At 41.6% G+C, this 18,487-nt stretch overlaps 1 protein-coding gene across 1 annotated transcript in view; it reads left to right on the top strand.

Moving 5' to 3' along the window:
- The window catches only part of LOC121288344 (transmembrane protein 94-like), a 156,242-nt gene that overhangs the window by 38,380 nt on the left and 99,375 nt on the right, over positions 1-18,487 (top strand). Inside the window, 2 exon segments of the mRNA XM_041206898.1 lie at positions 7,267-7,446; positions 11,726-12,032. Of these exon segments, the coding sequence (XP_041062832.1) occupies positions 7,267-7,446; positions 11,726-12,032 (487 nt within the window).

The raw sequence follows: 18,487 nt of genomic DNA, 5'->3' as shown, positions 1-18,487 counted from the left end.
GTTGGTGAGGATGAGGTCAAGTATGTTTATCCCTCTTATTGGTTCCCTCACCACTTGCCACAGACCCAGTGTAGGAGCTAGGTCTTTTAGAACTCGGCCAGCTTGGTCTGTACTGGTGCTACCAAACGACTCTTGGTGGTGGAAATTGAAGTTCCCCACCCAGAGTATGTTCTGCACCCCTGCCACCTCAGTGCTTCCTCCAAGTGGTTTCAGCATGGAGGACTACTGATTCATCAGCTGAGGGTTTGGTACATGGTAGGATTCCTTGCCTGTGCTCAACCTGATGCCATGAGCCTTCATGGGGTCCAGAGTTGATGTTGGGGACTCCCAGGTCAATTCCCTCCAATCTCTATAGCACTGTACAGCTACCCTCTGCTATACCTGTCCTGCCAGTGGGACAGAACATACCCAGGGATGGTGATGGTAGTGTCTGGGACATTATCTGTATGGTATCATTCTGTGGGGATGACTATGTCAGGCTGTTGCTTGACTAGTCTATGAGACAGCTCTCCCAATTTTGGTGCTAGCCCCCAGGTGTTAGTAGATAGGATTTTGCAGGGTCAACAAGGCTGAGTTTGCCATTGTTGTTTCCTAGGTCAATGCCGGGTGGTCCATATGGTTTCATTCCTTATTGACTTTTTAGCGGTTTGATACAATTGAGTGGCTTGATAGGCCATTCAGGAGACCAGACCAAGTAAGGACAACAGATTTCCTTCCCTTAAGGGCATTAGTGAACCAGATACTTTCTAATATTCCATGGCGGGATTCAAACCCGGGTCCCCAGAGCATTACCCTGGGTCTCTGGATTACTAGTCCAGTGACAATACCATTACACTGCCACCTACACTTTGGTAAACACCTAGGTGTACACCTATGTAATATAGAATGTAGAACTTGCATAATTGGAGTTTACTATCTTTTAAGCAAAGAGGAATGCCACTTCCTGTAGTTTAAAGTATAAACCGTCTACAAAAAGAAAATAGTATTTAGTCAATAGTGTTTTTTAGTCATTTGTTACAGTAAACGTTTTAAATGTGAAATCTTGTTGTGTCATTCATTTAGCTGGTAACTTGAAGTTTGAATCTCTTAAACAGTTATCTTTATAGAGATCGTAACAGTGGTAGCAGAATAGAGAGAGGATGCATTGCAGTTAGTGATGTTGCTATTGACTATTGACTAAATACTATTTTCTTTTTGTAGACTGTTTATACTTTAAACTACAGAAAGTGGCATTCCTCTTGTATATTTATCATTTGTTGCACTCTGAACAGAATTACAGGTAGAATTACAGTCCTTTTAGCAAATAGTCCACAGATGTCCCCAGCTTCAAATAGGTTTCCATATCCCTGTTGCCCCGAGTAGTAACTTTCTCCAGGCTGTGCTTATGTGCTATTAACTTGTGTTTCAGAAGACTAAAGGCACAGCTTGCCATAATTCTTATGACATCCCAAAAGATGCAACATCATTAACTGCAATGCATCCTCTCTCTATTCTGCTACCACTGTTACGATCTCTATAAAGATAACTGTTTAAGAGATTCAAACTTCAAGTTACCAGCTAAAAGAATGACACAACAAGATTTCACATTTAAAACGTTTACTGTAACAAATGACTAAAAAACACTATTGACTAAATACTATTTTCTTTTTGTAGACTGTTTATACTTTAAACTACAGAAAGTAGCATTCCCCTTGTATATTTATCACTTGTTGCACTCTGAACAGAATTACAGACAGAATTACAGTCCTTTTAGCAAACAGTCCACAGACGTCCCCAGCTTCAAATAGGTTTCCATATCCCTGTTGCCCCGAGTAGTATCTTTCTCCAGGCTTTCCTCAGTTTTCCTCTATTTTCCTCAGTTTTTGGAGTTTTTCTTAAATCCACCACCAGCAGCAAAGCCTGTTCTGATGATTCTTCTTCTCCCTTGCGGCCATGCCAAAACAATCTTCTGGAATCCATAGAAGGCTCCAGGATGCATCTCTTTGACTTAAGACCATCTCCCTCCCACATCCAGCTATGGTAGCTTGCAATGTCAAGCAACCTTTCCTTTCTGCTGACCACATAGAATTGCTGCTGTCCATCAGTGATACTCATTGATTAATAGGGAAGCCTGTAGCCTGATCTCAAAAATGGCTTCACCTGCCTCTTCCTCGTGGCAACATGAAGCACATTAATCTTGTATCTACGTAGAAAGGCTAATTAGCTTTCTTTGATCCCAATGCCCCTTCATCTTAGAAATAAACAGACCGTTTACAACACAAATGTTTGCAACCCAGTACCTGTAAACACTTTTCTGGGACTTTGAGAGACTCAGAGTATACTCATTGTAAACCCTAGAGACGGCTGCCATTGTCTCCAAGTGTTAATATTTTGCATCTTTTTCTCATTAAAACAAACCAATTCTTCCTTTGATCGCTAACAATCAAAGCACCTAGGCTTACTGCCAGGCAAAACATGACTCATTCATTTTCCCTAAATTTAAAGCTACAGTCCCAAAATATAATAATCTTTTAAAATTCATAATTGTAACACCAATGAGCTCTTGTGGTGCAATGAGCAAGAAGCTTTGGATTCTTTTCCCATTCCAGGACTCAATATCCACGGAAGGTGCATTGATAACATGGCCAAACAGGTTGATTATCAGCCTGTCAATCCTTCCAATACACCTGATGGTAGGTGATAAAAGTGGGAGAGTGTCCTGGTTAGCTATACTACAGAAGGTAATAGCGAACCACTGCAGTACCTTGTTAAGCATAATCATGGGCCAACATGAATCAAATGGAAGTCCATTGTTGCCAAAACCCTCTTAGGGCATGGTACCTGAAGGGAGAATGAGAGAATTGTCACACCACCCCCACAGAAAATCACCAGTTTATATTTAATGTAATTATGTAATAAAAGTTGCAAGTCCTCAGCTGTGCCAAGAGGTTAAAGGCAAAAGCCTGGATTTTTCAGCTCCACTATGGCAGGATCTCCGTAGGAGATTCAGCGGCCAAGCCAAAAGCCTGTTGACTTTCGGTGGGACCGGACCATCCCGATGGTGGGTGGGGCCGGGATATCCCACCAACAGACTTTGGGACATATAGACTATTCCACCAACTTCTATGAAGCAGTAGTAGTAATCTTTGTTATTGGTAGATGTTTGCTGCTGACTTTGCTGGTGACTTGCTAGATCATTTCAGAGAGTAGTTAAGAGTCAACCATATTGTTCTGCGTCTGGAGTCATGTGTAGCCAGACCAGGTAAGGACTGCACATTTCCTTTCCTGAATAGATTTTTACAACAGTCAGGTAATTTCATGATCATAATTGCTGAGTAACTTTTTATTCTAGATTTATTAAAACTTCTCCAGCTGCATGGTAGGAATTGAACACATATCTCCGGAGCATTAGTTCAGGCCTCTAGATTACTGATCCAGTAACATTACCACAATGCTCCCATTCCTCAGTGATTCCCAAACCCCATCCTGGGGGTTACCATTGACTGGATTCTTAACTAGACCAGCCACATAAATACTGTGGTGACAAGAGCAAGTCTGAGGCCGGGAACTCTGCAATGTGTAACTGATCTCTTGACTCACTATAGCCTGTTGATCATCCACAAGGCACAGGTCAGGAGTGTGATGGAATACCCATTCCATTTGTCTGGATGAGTGCAGCTCCCACAAAACTCAAGATGCTTGACACCATCCATGACAAAGCAGCCCACTTAACTGGTGCTGCATCCACCACCTTAACCCTTCACTCCATCAACAATACGCAGTGGCAATAGTGGGCAGAAATGTTGGCTCGGCAGGCGGGTACACACCCAACTCCCCCGCTCAAGCGTAAAATGACATACATTGATGTTGGCCGAGTGTGCCGACCTCACCGCGCAGTCACACGATAGTTCGGTGGGCAGGCACGCGCCAGAGTTGGCAGCACGCCCGCCGACAATTAAAAGGCCATTAAAGCCATTAAATAATCAATTAAATTAAACTTTTTGCTGCCCATCCAACCTAATGGTTGGCAGGCAGGTGAAAAGGCAAAGCAGCCTTTGCATTTTTTTGGAAACCTCGTCCACGGACGGGATGAGGTTTCCAAAAGCAAATAAAAATAAAATAAAAGTTTCAAAATTTAATTAATAACAGGTCCCTGCTCATGCGACAGAGTCAGATGAGGGAACATGTTTTATTACATTTTTATTTTCTTTATTTACTTTTTAAAAAATGCCTCGTCTCCCTGAGGCAGCTCCGTGCCTCAGGGAGATTATGCAACCATCTCTCGTACACATGCAGGAAGTTCACACTTGGCCTGCTCGCCCTCTTCCTCACACCTGCACCGCTCGCGTTTCACGCTGGGTGGGCCTTAATTGGCTCACTAGCTTCCCAATCACTCCCATCCGTGCCCCACCGAGCCCGCCTGCCAAGGGCAAAGTTTTGCCCAGTGTGTACCATCTACACGCACTACAATAACTCACCAAGGCTCCTTTGACAGCACCTTCCAAATCCATGACCTGTACCACCTGGAAGAACAAGAGCAACAGTTGAATGGGAACACCACCACCTGCAAGCTCCCCTCCAAGTCACACACCATCCTGACTTGGAACTGTATCACCATTCCTTCACTGTCGTTGGGTCAAAATCAGAAACTCTCTTTCCACTATAGGTGTACCTACATCACATGGACTGCAGCATTTCACGAAGTCAGCTCACCACCATTTTCTCAAGAGCAATTAGGTGTTGTGCAATTAATGCTGCCGTTGTCAGCCATGCTCCCATCCCATGAACTGTAACACTGTTTGACTGCAATATGAGGTACAGTAATTTATTCCCCCACCCCTGCTTACACAATGTCAGAATCTGGTGCCTTCCAAAGGACAGTGCAAAGCACACTGGTTGCCAAAACACATTGCCCAGGGTGTAGAGAGTATGATTTGATGACTGAGTTGCCAACACTCTCTAATTGTCCTGGAGTGAGCCTGAATTAAAAATTAATTTGACAGATGTTGTGGCAGACAACCTGGGAGAAAAATTATAGTGAATTCCCAAAATGGATAGTCAGTGGTAGCTGCTTGATCTTTGGGCCCATCCTGCTCTCAGAATTAGGCCCTGTCTTAACCTCAGAGCCTTCCCTCACCCAACCATCCAGGCCTCTTTAGTGAGCCTAGCATCATCACATGAACAAAATAACTTACGTTGAAGATTTTCTGTTACTAAAGCAAATTTATATATTTCTCCTTCTGTAATTTTGAGTCTGAAGACCTACGCTGTGACTGGTACACAAACAATGGGCAGAATATTTCTCTCCTCAGGTGGACACGCACCTGATCTGAAGAGGAGAAAAATAGTGCGTGATGATGGCGGGCGAGACTCCCAATGTCATCGCGCACTTGCGCGGTATTTCGGTTGCCAGGCGCACACCAGAGGCATGTGAGATCGCGCCCGCCAACAATTAAGAGGCCTTTTAAGGCCCTTAATCAATTAGTTGAATCGAATTTTTCCCTGCCTGTCCGACCTTACATTTGGCGGGCGGGTGAAAAGGCCAAGCTTTTTGCGAAACCCCATCGACGGGCAGGATGAGGTTTCGTCCACTGATTAAAAAAACAATAGAAACTTCTAAAACTCATTTTTAACACGTCCCTGCTCATGTGACAAAGTCACATGAGGGGACATGTTTTTCTTCATTTTAAAATCTTTATTTGTGAAGTTAAAAATCTCCAGCTTCCTGAGGCAGCTCTGTGCCTTCAGGGAGCTTTCTGTGAGCGCACCCCACTACGCGCATGCGCTTGCCTTTCCGCACCCACCCCCCCCCAACCCCCCACCACCACCCACCACCACTCGGGCAGCGCTAGCGCTTCAGCGTGTAATTCACGCGGATTAGCCGTTAATTGCCCAGCCAGCGTGAAATTGTGGTCGGGGCCCATTCGGGTGGTGGTCGGTTGCACAGCTGCTCCCAGGCCCGCCCTCTGCGCTCGCCCGACGAGGGGAAAATCCTCCCTAATGTGTCATTCAGGAGAATATTTAAGCTAAGATGGACTGGTAACCAGAGGCCACAGGCTTAATTGGCAAATGAAAGGGACTAGTAGATTGGCAATCAGATACTTTTCAAATGAAGAGAGGTGATGAACAAGGCTGTGTACCATGACCAAAATTATTCAATCTGCCCACAGGACAAATATTCTGAGAGTCAGATGTACTTCCAGGGGTAAAAATTGGAGGCAGGAATATAAACAATGTGCTGACAACACAGTGGTTCATGCAGAATCAGAAGTGGCCTTGCAAAATATCAGTAAAATCTAGAAGCTTAGAATATGGATTGAGTACGAACACCAAAAAGACAAAAACAATAGCAGTCAGAAGGAATATATTGGAGGAAACGACAGGTGAATATTGGATGGCGTCACACTGGGACAAGTAGGTAGTTTTGTTAACTTATGACCAAATGATAACAGAAGATGGTAGATGTGATGCCCAAGTCAGAAAAGGGATGGAGATAGCCAGAAGTAATTTTGCGAAGGCGAATGATGTGTTAACAAGAAGGAAACAAGGAAAAGGTAACATGGAAAAAACTCATAAGATGCTACGTTTTGTCCACTTTCTTGTTTGCCTCAGAAACCTGGACAATAAATAAAGACCTGTGGGAGAAAATAGAGGCCTTTGAGATGTGGATGCTAAGACATATGCTTAAAATTCCATATACAGACCATAAGACAAATGACGAGGTGCTAGAAATTGCAAGAGCAAAAACAGACCTCCAAAGTGACATCCCTTTTGGATTTTTTTTTGGCCATTTGATCAGAGCTCAAAACTATACAGACCTCAAGATGGAAGGCAGCAAAAAGAAGGGTCAGCCTAAGTGTGCTGGATGATGGACATCACAGAGTGGTTGCAGATGAGCTATAGTGGATGTGTGAAGATGGCGCAGGATAGACGAGTATTACATACCATGACAGCAGACCTCCTGGCAGGAGTAGCTATATGCAGAGAAAAAGAGAGAGAGAGAAATAGAGTGGGGAGATGAGAAGTTTTTTTTTACACAGCGAGTTGTTGTGATGTGGAATGTATTACCTAGAAGATAGTTGAAGCAGATTCAACAGTAACTTCCAAAAGGGTATTGGATAAATACCTGATAATTTGCAGGGGTTTGGGTAAAGGACAGAGGAGTGGGACTAACTGGATAGCTCTTTCAAAGAGCCAACCCAGGCGTGATGGGCTGAATGACCTCTTTCTCTGTTGCATGATCGTATGATATTTTAAGTCACCTTTTTTGGTTGCCTTCCCCATTAGGTGCTCTGCTGTGTGGATAAACAAGGGATCCTCTCCTGGCCCACCTCTTGCCCGGATAAAGTCTTTTTCTTCACTGACATACATCATGAGACCAAGCCACACGATGGAAACCTCATAACCCCAGTCAACCTGAAGACTGCTCATTCCACCAGCTGCACAATGCAGCAAGGAAATGAGCGCGTAAGTTGCTGAATTGTTTATTGCTTCCGTTCAGATATAGTTTGGCAGCCACACCGAGGAGACTGGCATTTAAGACCACCTGTTGTGCAGAGAAAAGCATCTCTCAAAACAGTCTGTTTTCTCATTGAACGCTCTGTGATCCCAGGGAAACCATTTTTTACAAGGAGCACTAATCTATATAGTTATTACTCAACCATTCTTTTACAAAATTTATTCCTGCACTAAACTGAAACTCATTTTAATCAAATTAAAGGTGGATGTTAGCACCAGTGATTTAAAAGAATAGTGAAATATTCCATTCAGTCTGATGTGCTCTCGTAAATTATTTATAACAAATGCAATCAAGTAAAATTGTTGGGAAACATTTTGGGGTAGAAATTGGTATGCGTTTTATATGTCTGTTTTACAGGTGGAAAATGGACACAACATGTAACAATTTGTACTCCATAGTATTTTTAGATGTTTAAATATTTATTGGGTCTGAAACAGGCTCAAAGCTATTTATAAAAACAAAAAAATAAAAACAAAAAACTGTGGATGCTGGAAATCCAAAACAAAAACAGAATTACCTGGAAAAACTCAGCAGGTCTGGCAGCATCGGCGGAGAAGAAAAGAGTTGACGTTTCGAGTCCTCGTGACCCTTCGACAGAACTTGAGTTTGAGTCCAAGAAAGAGTTGAAATATAAGCTGGTTTAAGGTGTGTGTGTGGGGGGGCGGAGAGATAGAGAGAGAGAGAGGTGGGGGTGTGGTTGTAGGGACAAACAAAGCTATTTAGCAGTGGGATGGCCAGTGTCCCTCGTGGATGCTTAAAAATGCTTTGGGCCACCTGAATAGGTACACTTTAGGGGGTCTAACGCCTGTTGAAGGGACCCTTTTCAGAAATATGTCAAAGATGAGTTTACTTTGCTCAGGATACTTCAAAGCCCTCTGTGGCCAGCAACTAAAGGCATGTGTTAGGTGCCTACTTTGTCTACAAGGACGAGAGTTTATGATAAGATCAGGTCTGTTACTTTATTTGGTTTTAATGATCACTTAATTTTTTTTTAAGTTTTTAAATTTATTTGATGGTGCAGCAACCTATTGTGGAAGAAAGAACTTGCATTTTTATTGCACTTTGCTTCACCTCACAAAGTCCCAAAGCACTTTTCGACCAACAAAATTCTTTTTGAGTGCGCTTGCTAATGTAATAAAGTACGTGCAGCAGCCAATTTAAGCGCAGAAATCCCCACAATGAAATAAATGATTAGATAATCTGTTTCTTGTGATGATGTTTGAGGGATAAATGTTGGCTAGGATGCTGGCGAAAATTCCCCTGCTCTTCTTCAAATAATGGCCATGGAAATTTTTCTGTCTACTTCAGAGGGGTAGATGGGGCAAAGGACAAAGCACTAAGTGCAGAGCAAGCATGCAGCAAATAAGTTGTAGGACCTGTAACTTTCCAAACCCCACCAGACAATTCTCACCCCAAACAGCATCAGACAATTAATAGTTATTAGACTCTGATTTATTTTTTAAGTAGCTTTAATTTTCCCTTCAACTCAAATGGATATCACCAGCTATATGTGATGCACTTAGTACAGAACTTGAGTATTGTTGAAAAGGGGTCTTGTTGAAGCTTTTCATCTTACACTCATCAGGACACTTGGTATTCCTGCAAAGTATCCTGCTGAGTGCAAGATGAAAAGCTTCGACATGTCTCTTTTTTGAGCAACATGATGCACTGTTAATATCTAAGCAGCAAAGCTGTAAGTACTGGGAGCTTCAGATAGAAATATCTCTTCCAGAGATAGGACAGTTGAAGGTTGGGGCTTTGAAATTTTCTTTTCCCTTATCAGATGGACATTTAAATAAAGTTGTACATTTTTGCCCTGGATTTAACTACGTGAACCTGTCAGCTGAGAGTTTGTTCCCTAATATAATATTCCCTTATTTCAAAGGTTCTAATTTTCAGATACAATCTTGCATTTCTTGCACAATGCTTTGATATGTGGTGCAGAGGTTGTATTCTGCAATGTTGAAATGTTGCAAAAACAATTGAGTTTCAGTTCCGTGCAAGACCATCAAAGAGCTGTTGTTTATCAAGAAACCTCATTTTTGTTTCTTGTGAGAAAGGTGCAGACTGTGAAAAAAGTGAATGAATTAGTACCTGCCTAATGAAGCCATACTAGGAATGTAATTTGAATGTCCATACCTGTTTTTCACGGGTCTGTAAATATATCCAAATGTACTATGAAACCTTTTATTGTGAGTTGTAACATGTAAGTTTCTTTCAACCAGGAGCTGAATATTTATGAGGACCTTTTGATTGGCAAACTTCCTTCGCTGACAACAATTGACCTCATGCTCTGCAGCAGTTAGGCTCTCCAGCCTTAAAAGGGTTGGGCAAATTTAAAGCCTTTTCCACCTTAGCAGCAGAATAATACATTGTCTGTTACATGGTGCAATGCTGCTATCATTGTAAAGCAGTACACCATCTGAGCCATGCCATGGGAAATCTGCTCACTTGCAACAAGAGTTAGATAGATTGGGGAAGTGGGATAAAGGTTTCAAAATGCCCTCAGTGTAGCCAAATGTACAGATAGGAACATAGGTAAACCTGGTAAGGACCAGGAATAAAACTTGGGTGGGTGTCAGCAAGTGAGAGGGAGAATGATTTACAAGTGATTGTTGAATGCACCCTCAAGATTCAAGCTCAATGTTAGGAAGCAGCGACCAAAAAAAGCAAGATCCTGAGCTGTATGTCCAGATTATTCCTGACAATAACAAAGTTATATAAGACTTTGATACAATCTTGTTTGGTTCTGCAACAGAAGTAGGACATTGTGACTCTGGAGAAGGTACAGAGAAGGACAACAAACAACTGCAATCTGAGATTATTAAACTTGTGAACATTGACTTGACAACTTGGTTGTGTACTCAGTGAAGAGATGAAAATCTAGAGGAGATTCATGTGTAGGTGTTTTATGGAACAGAATAGATTCACAGAAGGCCATATGGCCCACTGTGTCTGTAGAACCGACATTTTGTTTTCCCCTTCTGACGTTTATGCAATTCCCTTTTGGAAGGTACAATTGAATCTGCCTCCAGCACCCTTCCAAGGAGTGCATTCCAGATCACAACCTCTGGCTGCATAAAAATGTCTTTTCTCATGTTGCCTTTGGTTTTTTTGCCAATCACTATAATTTTGTGTCTTCTGGTTCTTGACTCCTCTTCCAATGGGAACAATTTCTCTCTATCTATTCTGTCCAGACCCCTCATCATTATGAATACCTCTATCAAATCTCCTCTCAATTTCTCTCTCTAAGGAGAAAAACCTCAGTTTATCCAAATTATTCACGTAACTGCAATCCCTCATCCCTCGAAATATTCTTGTAAAAAAATATCCTTTAGATTATCAAAGACATGGACTACATGCAAATGGTGTGTTTGCATCAATAAGATCGAGTAGAACTGTAGCCATTCATACAAACAGGAAGTAGAGATGAGATTGGATGTCAGGAAGGTGACTGTCCTGTGGAGCAAGATTTCAGAGAGGCTAGCAATTCCTTACAATTTCAAGAGGGCATTAGAAGAATTACTCTAAAATGATGTAATGATGGTTAAGAGAAGGTAAAAGTAAAGCATTTCTGGAAAATAGTGGATCTAATAGTGGATCCTGAATCAGCAGCCAGAGCCAGAGGGTTCAGAGAGGAACTTTTGCCAGAGGACTTCTGAATTGGTCTTTGTTCTTGCATTTCCCATGTAGGTTTTCCATTTCTGTTTTGAGGATATTCTAAGAGATTCCATCACACGGTGTACCTCTGGCTGTGACAAATCTCTTGCCTCCATTTCCCAAAACCTGCAGCCTGCTGTGATTCTGTGCTCACATGATGCGCAATTCCTGCTTTCAGGCCCTGAATTGGTGACTTTGAAGACTCTGTCTGGCTGCATTCCATGGGGCCCATGAGTCTGACCAAGCATTTTGTGCATAATGGATTTTAAGGAACATCTTAAAGGAGGAGACCAGAGGCAAGAGGGAGCCTAGGGACCAGACAACTGAAGACATGACCACTAATGGTGGAATGAAGAGGGGGATGCACAAGAGGCCAGAGTTGGGCAAGCTCAGAGTTTTGGAAGAGTTGTAGTTTTGTGCATGTTAATTCCCACCCAAAATTTGTACCAATGTGCAAGTGGCCAGCAAAATTAGAAGAGGACCTCTTCTGCTAGGCTGATCTGTTATCATGTGCAGCTCCTTAAATATAGCAAACTTGATGCAATTGTGTTTTTCTCTCTTCCTCAGCTTGAATTGCCACCTGATACAGTAACTGCAGATCACCATGCCGATTTTGCTATAGAAATGCTAAACCTCTCCCAGGATCAACAGGACCCAACACGGATTCAGTTTGATGATTCCAATTGGCTGCAGCACAATGCCTCGCTAAGGCCGCTTGGTCTTGGCATTCTGCTTGGCCTTTGTGATCCTGAATCAGCAGCCAGAGTCTCCCAGTTTACTGACCACCTCTCCCATGTGGCTTTGCTGAAGAGGAGACTAAGCTGTTTGCCTGTTCAAATACCGTGGGGAATATGCGAACTACCGAGGATTATTGGTAAAATTGCACCTTTGTAAAGTGTGTTTAGCTGTTCACAATAGTATTCAATGCAGTTTATTTTAGGCGTGTTTGATATGATTGGAGGCTATTTTCTCCTCTGACTTTCCCAAAGATGCAAACAAAAACATTAACTTGCGTTTTGCTAGGTATAATAAAAATGCTGTTTTATTAAATCAACCATGGGTTTATTTACCATTCCAGAGAGACTAGTGACAGAGAGGGAGGAATCTGTCTGAATATGCGCAGTGTTAAGATTCACCAAAATGTATTTTCTATAGGGTTGTAAATATTTGTGCTTTGTTTTATCCCTCCAAATGATTTCAAAAATAAGCCAAGACATATATTTCCAAACATTATTAGAGATAAGGTTTCACAGTATATGTGAAATGAGAAGTTGAAATATTTTCAAGTTCTCATTTTTAACCTGAGAACAATCTTGTGACTCACAGTGAGCAAATGGTTACTGTACCTTATCTTGTTTATACTGAGAAAATGATACAGACAGAGAGGTTTTTTTGGGGTACAGCATTTTTTCAGATTTAAAATCAAATAGCATCTTTTGTAAGCTGCAACGCTGCTTAAGGGTCTTGTTGTTCCAAGTTAACTTAAAGCGAGAGACAAGGTCAATTTTAACAGTTTTTTGAGGGAAGTTATTACATGCTTATTTTTTATTTCAGGGTGAATGAGTGACTGGGATTTATATATAAGAGAGAGAGGGCATAGAAACAGGCTATTCAACCCAACTTTTCCATGCCACGTTTTATGCTCCTCAAAAGCCTTCGCCCACCCTACCTCATCTAACCTTCCATTCCCTTCTGTTTTTTTTCAAGCTTCTTCTTAAATGTATATATGCTATTCACTTCAATTACTCCTTGTGGTAATGAGTTCCACATTCCAACAACTCTCTGGATAGAAAAATTTCTCCTATATTGCGTATTGGATTTATTAGTGACTATCTTGTATTTATGGCCCCCAGTTCTGATCTCCCCTGCAAGTGTAAACATCTCCACAACATCTCCCATACCAAACCCTTTCATAACCTTAAAGATCTCTATCAGGTCACCCCACCCACCTCATTTTTCATTTTTCTTTTTCCTGGAGTAAAGAGCCCCAGCCTGTTCAGTCTTTCCTGATAGGTAAAACGACACAGTTCTGGCATCGTGCTGGTAAATCTTCTTTGTGTTCACCTCAGTGTTTTTACATGTTTTTATAATATGCGGCAGAATTTTACACCGGTGGGGGATTTTACAGTCCCGCCAAAGTCAATGGGGTTTAGAATGGTTCGCCGCATTTTACCACCTTTGTCCTGCTGTGACGGGCCCCTAAAATTCCGGCCATGGAGACCAGAGCTGTTCACAGCACTCCAAATGTGGTCTAAGCAAGGTTCCGAACTAGCTTAATGTATTTTTTCTACTTTTCAGTTCTATCCCTCTAGAAAAGAACCCCAGTATTTTGTTTGTTTTGTGTAATGGTTTCATTAACATGCATTGCTACTTAGTGACTTACGTATCGGACCCCCAGACCTCTCTGCTCCTCTAACCTATATAGACATTTTCTAAAGAATGCGTGACCTCCTCAAACTTCTTACCAAAATGTATCAGCTCGCATTTACCAATATTGAAGCTCGTTTGCCAATTACCCACCCATTCAGCAAGTTTATTAATGTCTTCCTGCATTTTGTTGTAGTCCTCCTCTGTATTAACTATACCCCCAATTTGGTCTATTTCAGTTCTCTGCCTGAAGGCAGGTGCTTGGCGATTGAATTTTTATTATGATAGGGCATTGAGGCAGGCACTGAGTCTACCACAGCCAAAATGGGAATCAAACCTCGTGCTGTTGGCATTAATTTACACGCTAGCCATCTAACCAACTGAGCTAACCAGCCCCTTCAGCCCAATTTGGTATCATCTGCAACTTTTGAAATTCCAATTCCTGAGTCCAAATCATTTCTGTAAATGGTGAACATTAGTGGTCCCAGTGGAACACTATAATGTTCCATGTTTTGCAGTTAAGTAATTGCCTTTAATCCCTGTGCTCTTTTTTTCTATTTTGTAGCATTTATTAATGCACAAAGACCTGAACCTTCCTCTGGGCTTTGGAAAACCCAATCTGCACACTTTTGCTTCTCGCAAACTGCAGACCCAACACATTTTTGTCTTTTCACACTGGCGTTGGGTTTGTAGTGCAGTTTGCGATCCACACTTGAAAATGTGTGAGGAGTGTGAGTGTGGAGGCAGGCCAGTTAGAAGGCTCGCCTCATTTCTCTAACAAAATATCCCAGCTCCCAACAGTGTTTAAAGACCCCCCTTAAACCTCACTGATCACCCATCACTTTCCCACCCAACCCCCATATCAGCCCATACTCCCTCAGATCACCCATGCCACCCCATGTCACCTCCATGATTCCTCCACAGTCATTCACCCTCTGTACAGTCTTCAGATTCCATGCAACACCAAAGGAAAATATTTTACATTCCTTGAGGGGGAAGAAAATCCTCTCACCATCCAATAAAAACATCCATATAATTGATCCTGAGAAAAATTGTATTCTGCCATGTAAAAAAAATTCTTGTAATGCTTGTAATTCTACTAGCTTGTGTCAACAAACCAGTAACCAGATCAAAGGGACAATCTGTTATGATAACTTCTTGGCCAGGATCTTTAGGTTGGTGAGCGGGGAGCGGGGCCCACTTGCCGACACGTAAAATGACGTGGGATGACGTTGAGTGGAACTCCCGACGTCACCCCCACGTCATATCAATTTTCAGGTTGGCGGGGGCGCAGCTGAATCAGCTGTGTGCCCGCCGACCTGTCAATGGCCTAGTGAGGCCACTTAAAAAGTAATTGAAATAATTTATAGACCTGACTGTCCAATCTTAATGTTCATGAGGGTTTTTAAAAATTTAATGAATGTTTGATTAAAAGTGATGGACATGTCCCAACTCATGTGACAGTGTCACATGAGGGGACATGTCAGGGAAATTTTGTCTGTGTACCTTGACCATTTTAAAATTTGGTGCCGATCTTCCTGAGACAGCATTTAGCCTCAGGGAGATGAATGCTCTTTCACACGCATGGCAGTGTGCCACCGATTGGAGGCGCGCCTACCCGTGCCTGCTCCTGCACTTTTCCCCCAATGGGTGGGGAATTTTTTCCCTTGAAACTGTCATTTATTCTCAGATGAATGGAACATCTACTATGCTGAAACCCATTAGCACTTGAAAGCCAAGCATTGATAATGACCACAGCTGTTTAAACAATACACTGCTTTCCAGGTAGGAAAGAACAGCAGGTGCTCATTTCAATTTGAAAGCAGAGTGCCTGTCAATCAATGCAAGAGAACAGATGGTTAGGTTTTCTCCTAGTGTAGATTTTTCAAGTATCAAAATCCGAATGTAAAAGAGCAGGTGGTTAGGTTTTTTTTCAAGTGTAGATTTTTTCAAGTGCCAAAATCAGATTTTTTTATTATCAGCTAGAGACATTTAAATCACAAGAGAAAAGATGATAGCACAGACTGACAGGACATTTTGTAAAATTTTTCACTGCATTATGAAGCTTTCTTCATTGGAAAAGTATAGTAATATCTTCAAAAGACAAATCCCTATGATGGATCACTGCATTAAAAACACATTTACATTGTAATACAACACCTAATAGTGACATTTGAAGATGTCAAAACACTTTACCCTTACTTTTCAGAATGTTCCAAACTCCTCAGCAGGCTTCCCATTTTCTTCATGAACTCTCAAATCTGTCGTGCTTTTAATATGCTTCCAAAACCCTGCACCACCAGGCAAAAATGGTGTGTGGGAGGAAATTTGATTTTTGTTCCCTGACCTCAGGGGTCAGGTGTGCTTTTTACACATTAGGCGTTCCAGACCCTGAAAAAGGCCAGAGGAAAATGGCACGGGGTCAGGAATGCGGAGGAACTAAATGTGGCCATTCGCACACCGAAACACACCTCTGCACCCAGACGAAAATTCAGCCCAAAGAATTTGGAAATCATCTGGTATATTATATAAGCGGAATATCTTGGTTCTTTTCTTGTGTGTTACCATGATCACTTTAACTTTGAACATCAAAATATTTACCTTTTTTTTAGCTTTTGTTCTTGTTAAGGTGTTCAAAAATGAATCACACTTAAGCCTCTTATAACAAAAAGTTCTCAGCTGGAGTATCGTTTAATCAACAGCATAACAAAGCTGTCTCTTTTGGGATTTGGTTAATGTGTTTTGGAAATTTGATGTTTATTATTCGGGTAAATATATTTGTTATTTAATTATTGTCATCCACATTGCCTTTTGACAGAATCATTCACATTTTTTCTTAATCACTCTTTAGTATAACTTAATGAAAAAATGTTATGAAGATATTTCAGTTATAAATCATCTTCAGCAGGATAGGTTGCACAATATAGTTTGCTCTGTATTTGTAACTATGATTTTTTTAATACCTTAAACACCGCAGGTATGGGCAAAAATGTTCCTCCTACCACTTCCTGTCAAAGATTAATTGAAGTCTACTTCATCTTGCAGGCTTCACCTCCTCTGCAAGGAACCTCTTCCATAAGCAAATGTACACCGCTGCGTACATGTCAACCACAATGACTAACATACAGGAAGTATCACCATGGGAACCATCATTCATTACCAAAAGAAAGCTGCCTCTGAGTCATATGATAAACCTGCTTGTGCACACTTATAAATCAGGCTCGTAAATCCAATTTCTTTTGATTTTCCTTTTTTTGGGGGGGCGATCTTGCATACTCATATTCCTAACCTGGCTTAGCATGATACAGAGACAGCAAGGGTATTCCAGGGATGAGGGACATCAGTTAGGCAGAAAGACAAGGAAGACTCAAACCTGTGAAAATTCATGTAAAACTAGTCCTATTTGCACTTATAGGCTGCAATTTTGTATGTTATCACCAATTGTGGCAAATACACTGTAAGTACATGGAATAAAGGGCACAATTAATAAATAAAAAACAAAATGCTGGAAATACTCTGTAGGTCTGACAGCATCTGTGGAGAAAGTTAATGTTTCAGGTCTGTGACCTTTCAAAGTTGTTGTATCTTGAAAATGAATGGGTGTTACATTCTTGGGGTTCTTAATTAAGAAATTTTTCTCAATTTGAACATCTCAGCCCTCACTCCTAAGAGCCTTTATGTCCCAAATATTGATAGCCAGAGACTTGAGCACCAAATCTAGGCTAACACCCTACTGCAGGACGGAGTGAGTATTACACTGCTGGAGGTGATGTCTTTCAGATGAGACATTAAGCCTTTCCTCTCAGGTGGGTGTAAAAGATCTCATGGCATCTTTCAAAGAAGAGTAGTGGTGTGTTCCCCAGTGTCTCAAGCAATAGTTATTCCTAAACCTGTATCACTTAAACAGATTATCTGGTCATTATCACGTTGCTGCTTGTAGGTCCTTGCTAGGCGCAAATTGGCTGTGCTGCATTTTTTATTTTACTGTTGCAGGGTGTTATACTGCTTGGTAGGTCTTGATGAAGTCTTTGTGATCTTACATAGGTTAACTGTATGTATGTATTAGCTAGAAGAACTATGCCCATATATACAGTAAAGAATTCAAGCTAGAGCTGTCTCCATGCTTGCTTGTGCACACGGCTCAGTCCAACGCTAAAACAAAAACAGAATTACCTGGAAAAACTCAGCAGGTCTGGCAGCATCGGCGGAGAAGAAAAGAGTTGATGTTTCGAGTCCTCATGACCCTTCAACAGAACTGAGTGAATATTCGGAGAGGGGTGAAATATAAGCTGGTTTAAGGTGGGGGGGCTGGTGGTGGGGGGAGAGAAGTGGGGGGGGTGTGGTTGTAGGGGCAAGCAAGCAGTGATAGGAGCAGATAATCAAAAGATGTCATAGACAGAAGAACAAAGAGGTGTTGAAGGTGGTGATATTATCTAAACGAATGTGCTAATTAAGAATGGATGGCAAGACACTCAAGGTACAGCTCTAGTGGGGGTGGGGTGGAAAGGCTAACAGGGCATAAAAGATATAGATTTAAAAATAATGGAAATAGGTGGGAAAAGAAAAATCTATATAAATTATTGGAAAAAACAAAAGGAAGGTGGAAGAAACGGAAAGGGGGTGGGGATGGAGGAGGGAGTTCAAGATCTAAAGTTGTTGAATTCGATAGTCAGTCCGAAAGGCTGTAAAGTGCCTAGTCGGAAGATGAGGTGCTGTTCGGTCCAACACTACACTGACTCCTAGGTGTGGGTCATGTGTTCTCTTACATTACTGTGTGGGCAATACTGTACTCAGTTCCACATTAACCCTATATGTGCCAGACCTTTATAACACAATTACGACAGTGACCTCATTGGCTATAAAGTGCTTTGGGACTTCCTGAGGTTATGAAACATGATATGTAATCTTGATCTTTCTACACTTTAGGTGGCAGTGGAATAAACAGTTCATTAGACCACTTAT

The sequence above is a fragment of the Carcharodon carcharias genome, chromosome 15 (assembly GCF_017639515.1).
Source record: "Carcharodon carcharias isolate sCarCar2 chromosome 15, sCarCar2.pri, whole genome shotgun sequence".
NCBI lineage: Eukaryota > Metazoa > Chordata > Chondrichthyes > Lamniformes > Lamnidae > Carcharodon > Carcharodon carcharias.
The sequence above is the reverse complement of the archived record's forward strand: the minus strand, read 5'-3'. Positions and strand labels throughout refer to the sequence as shown.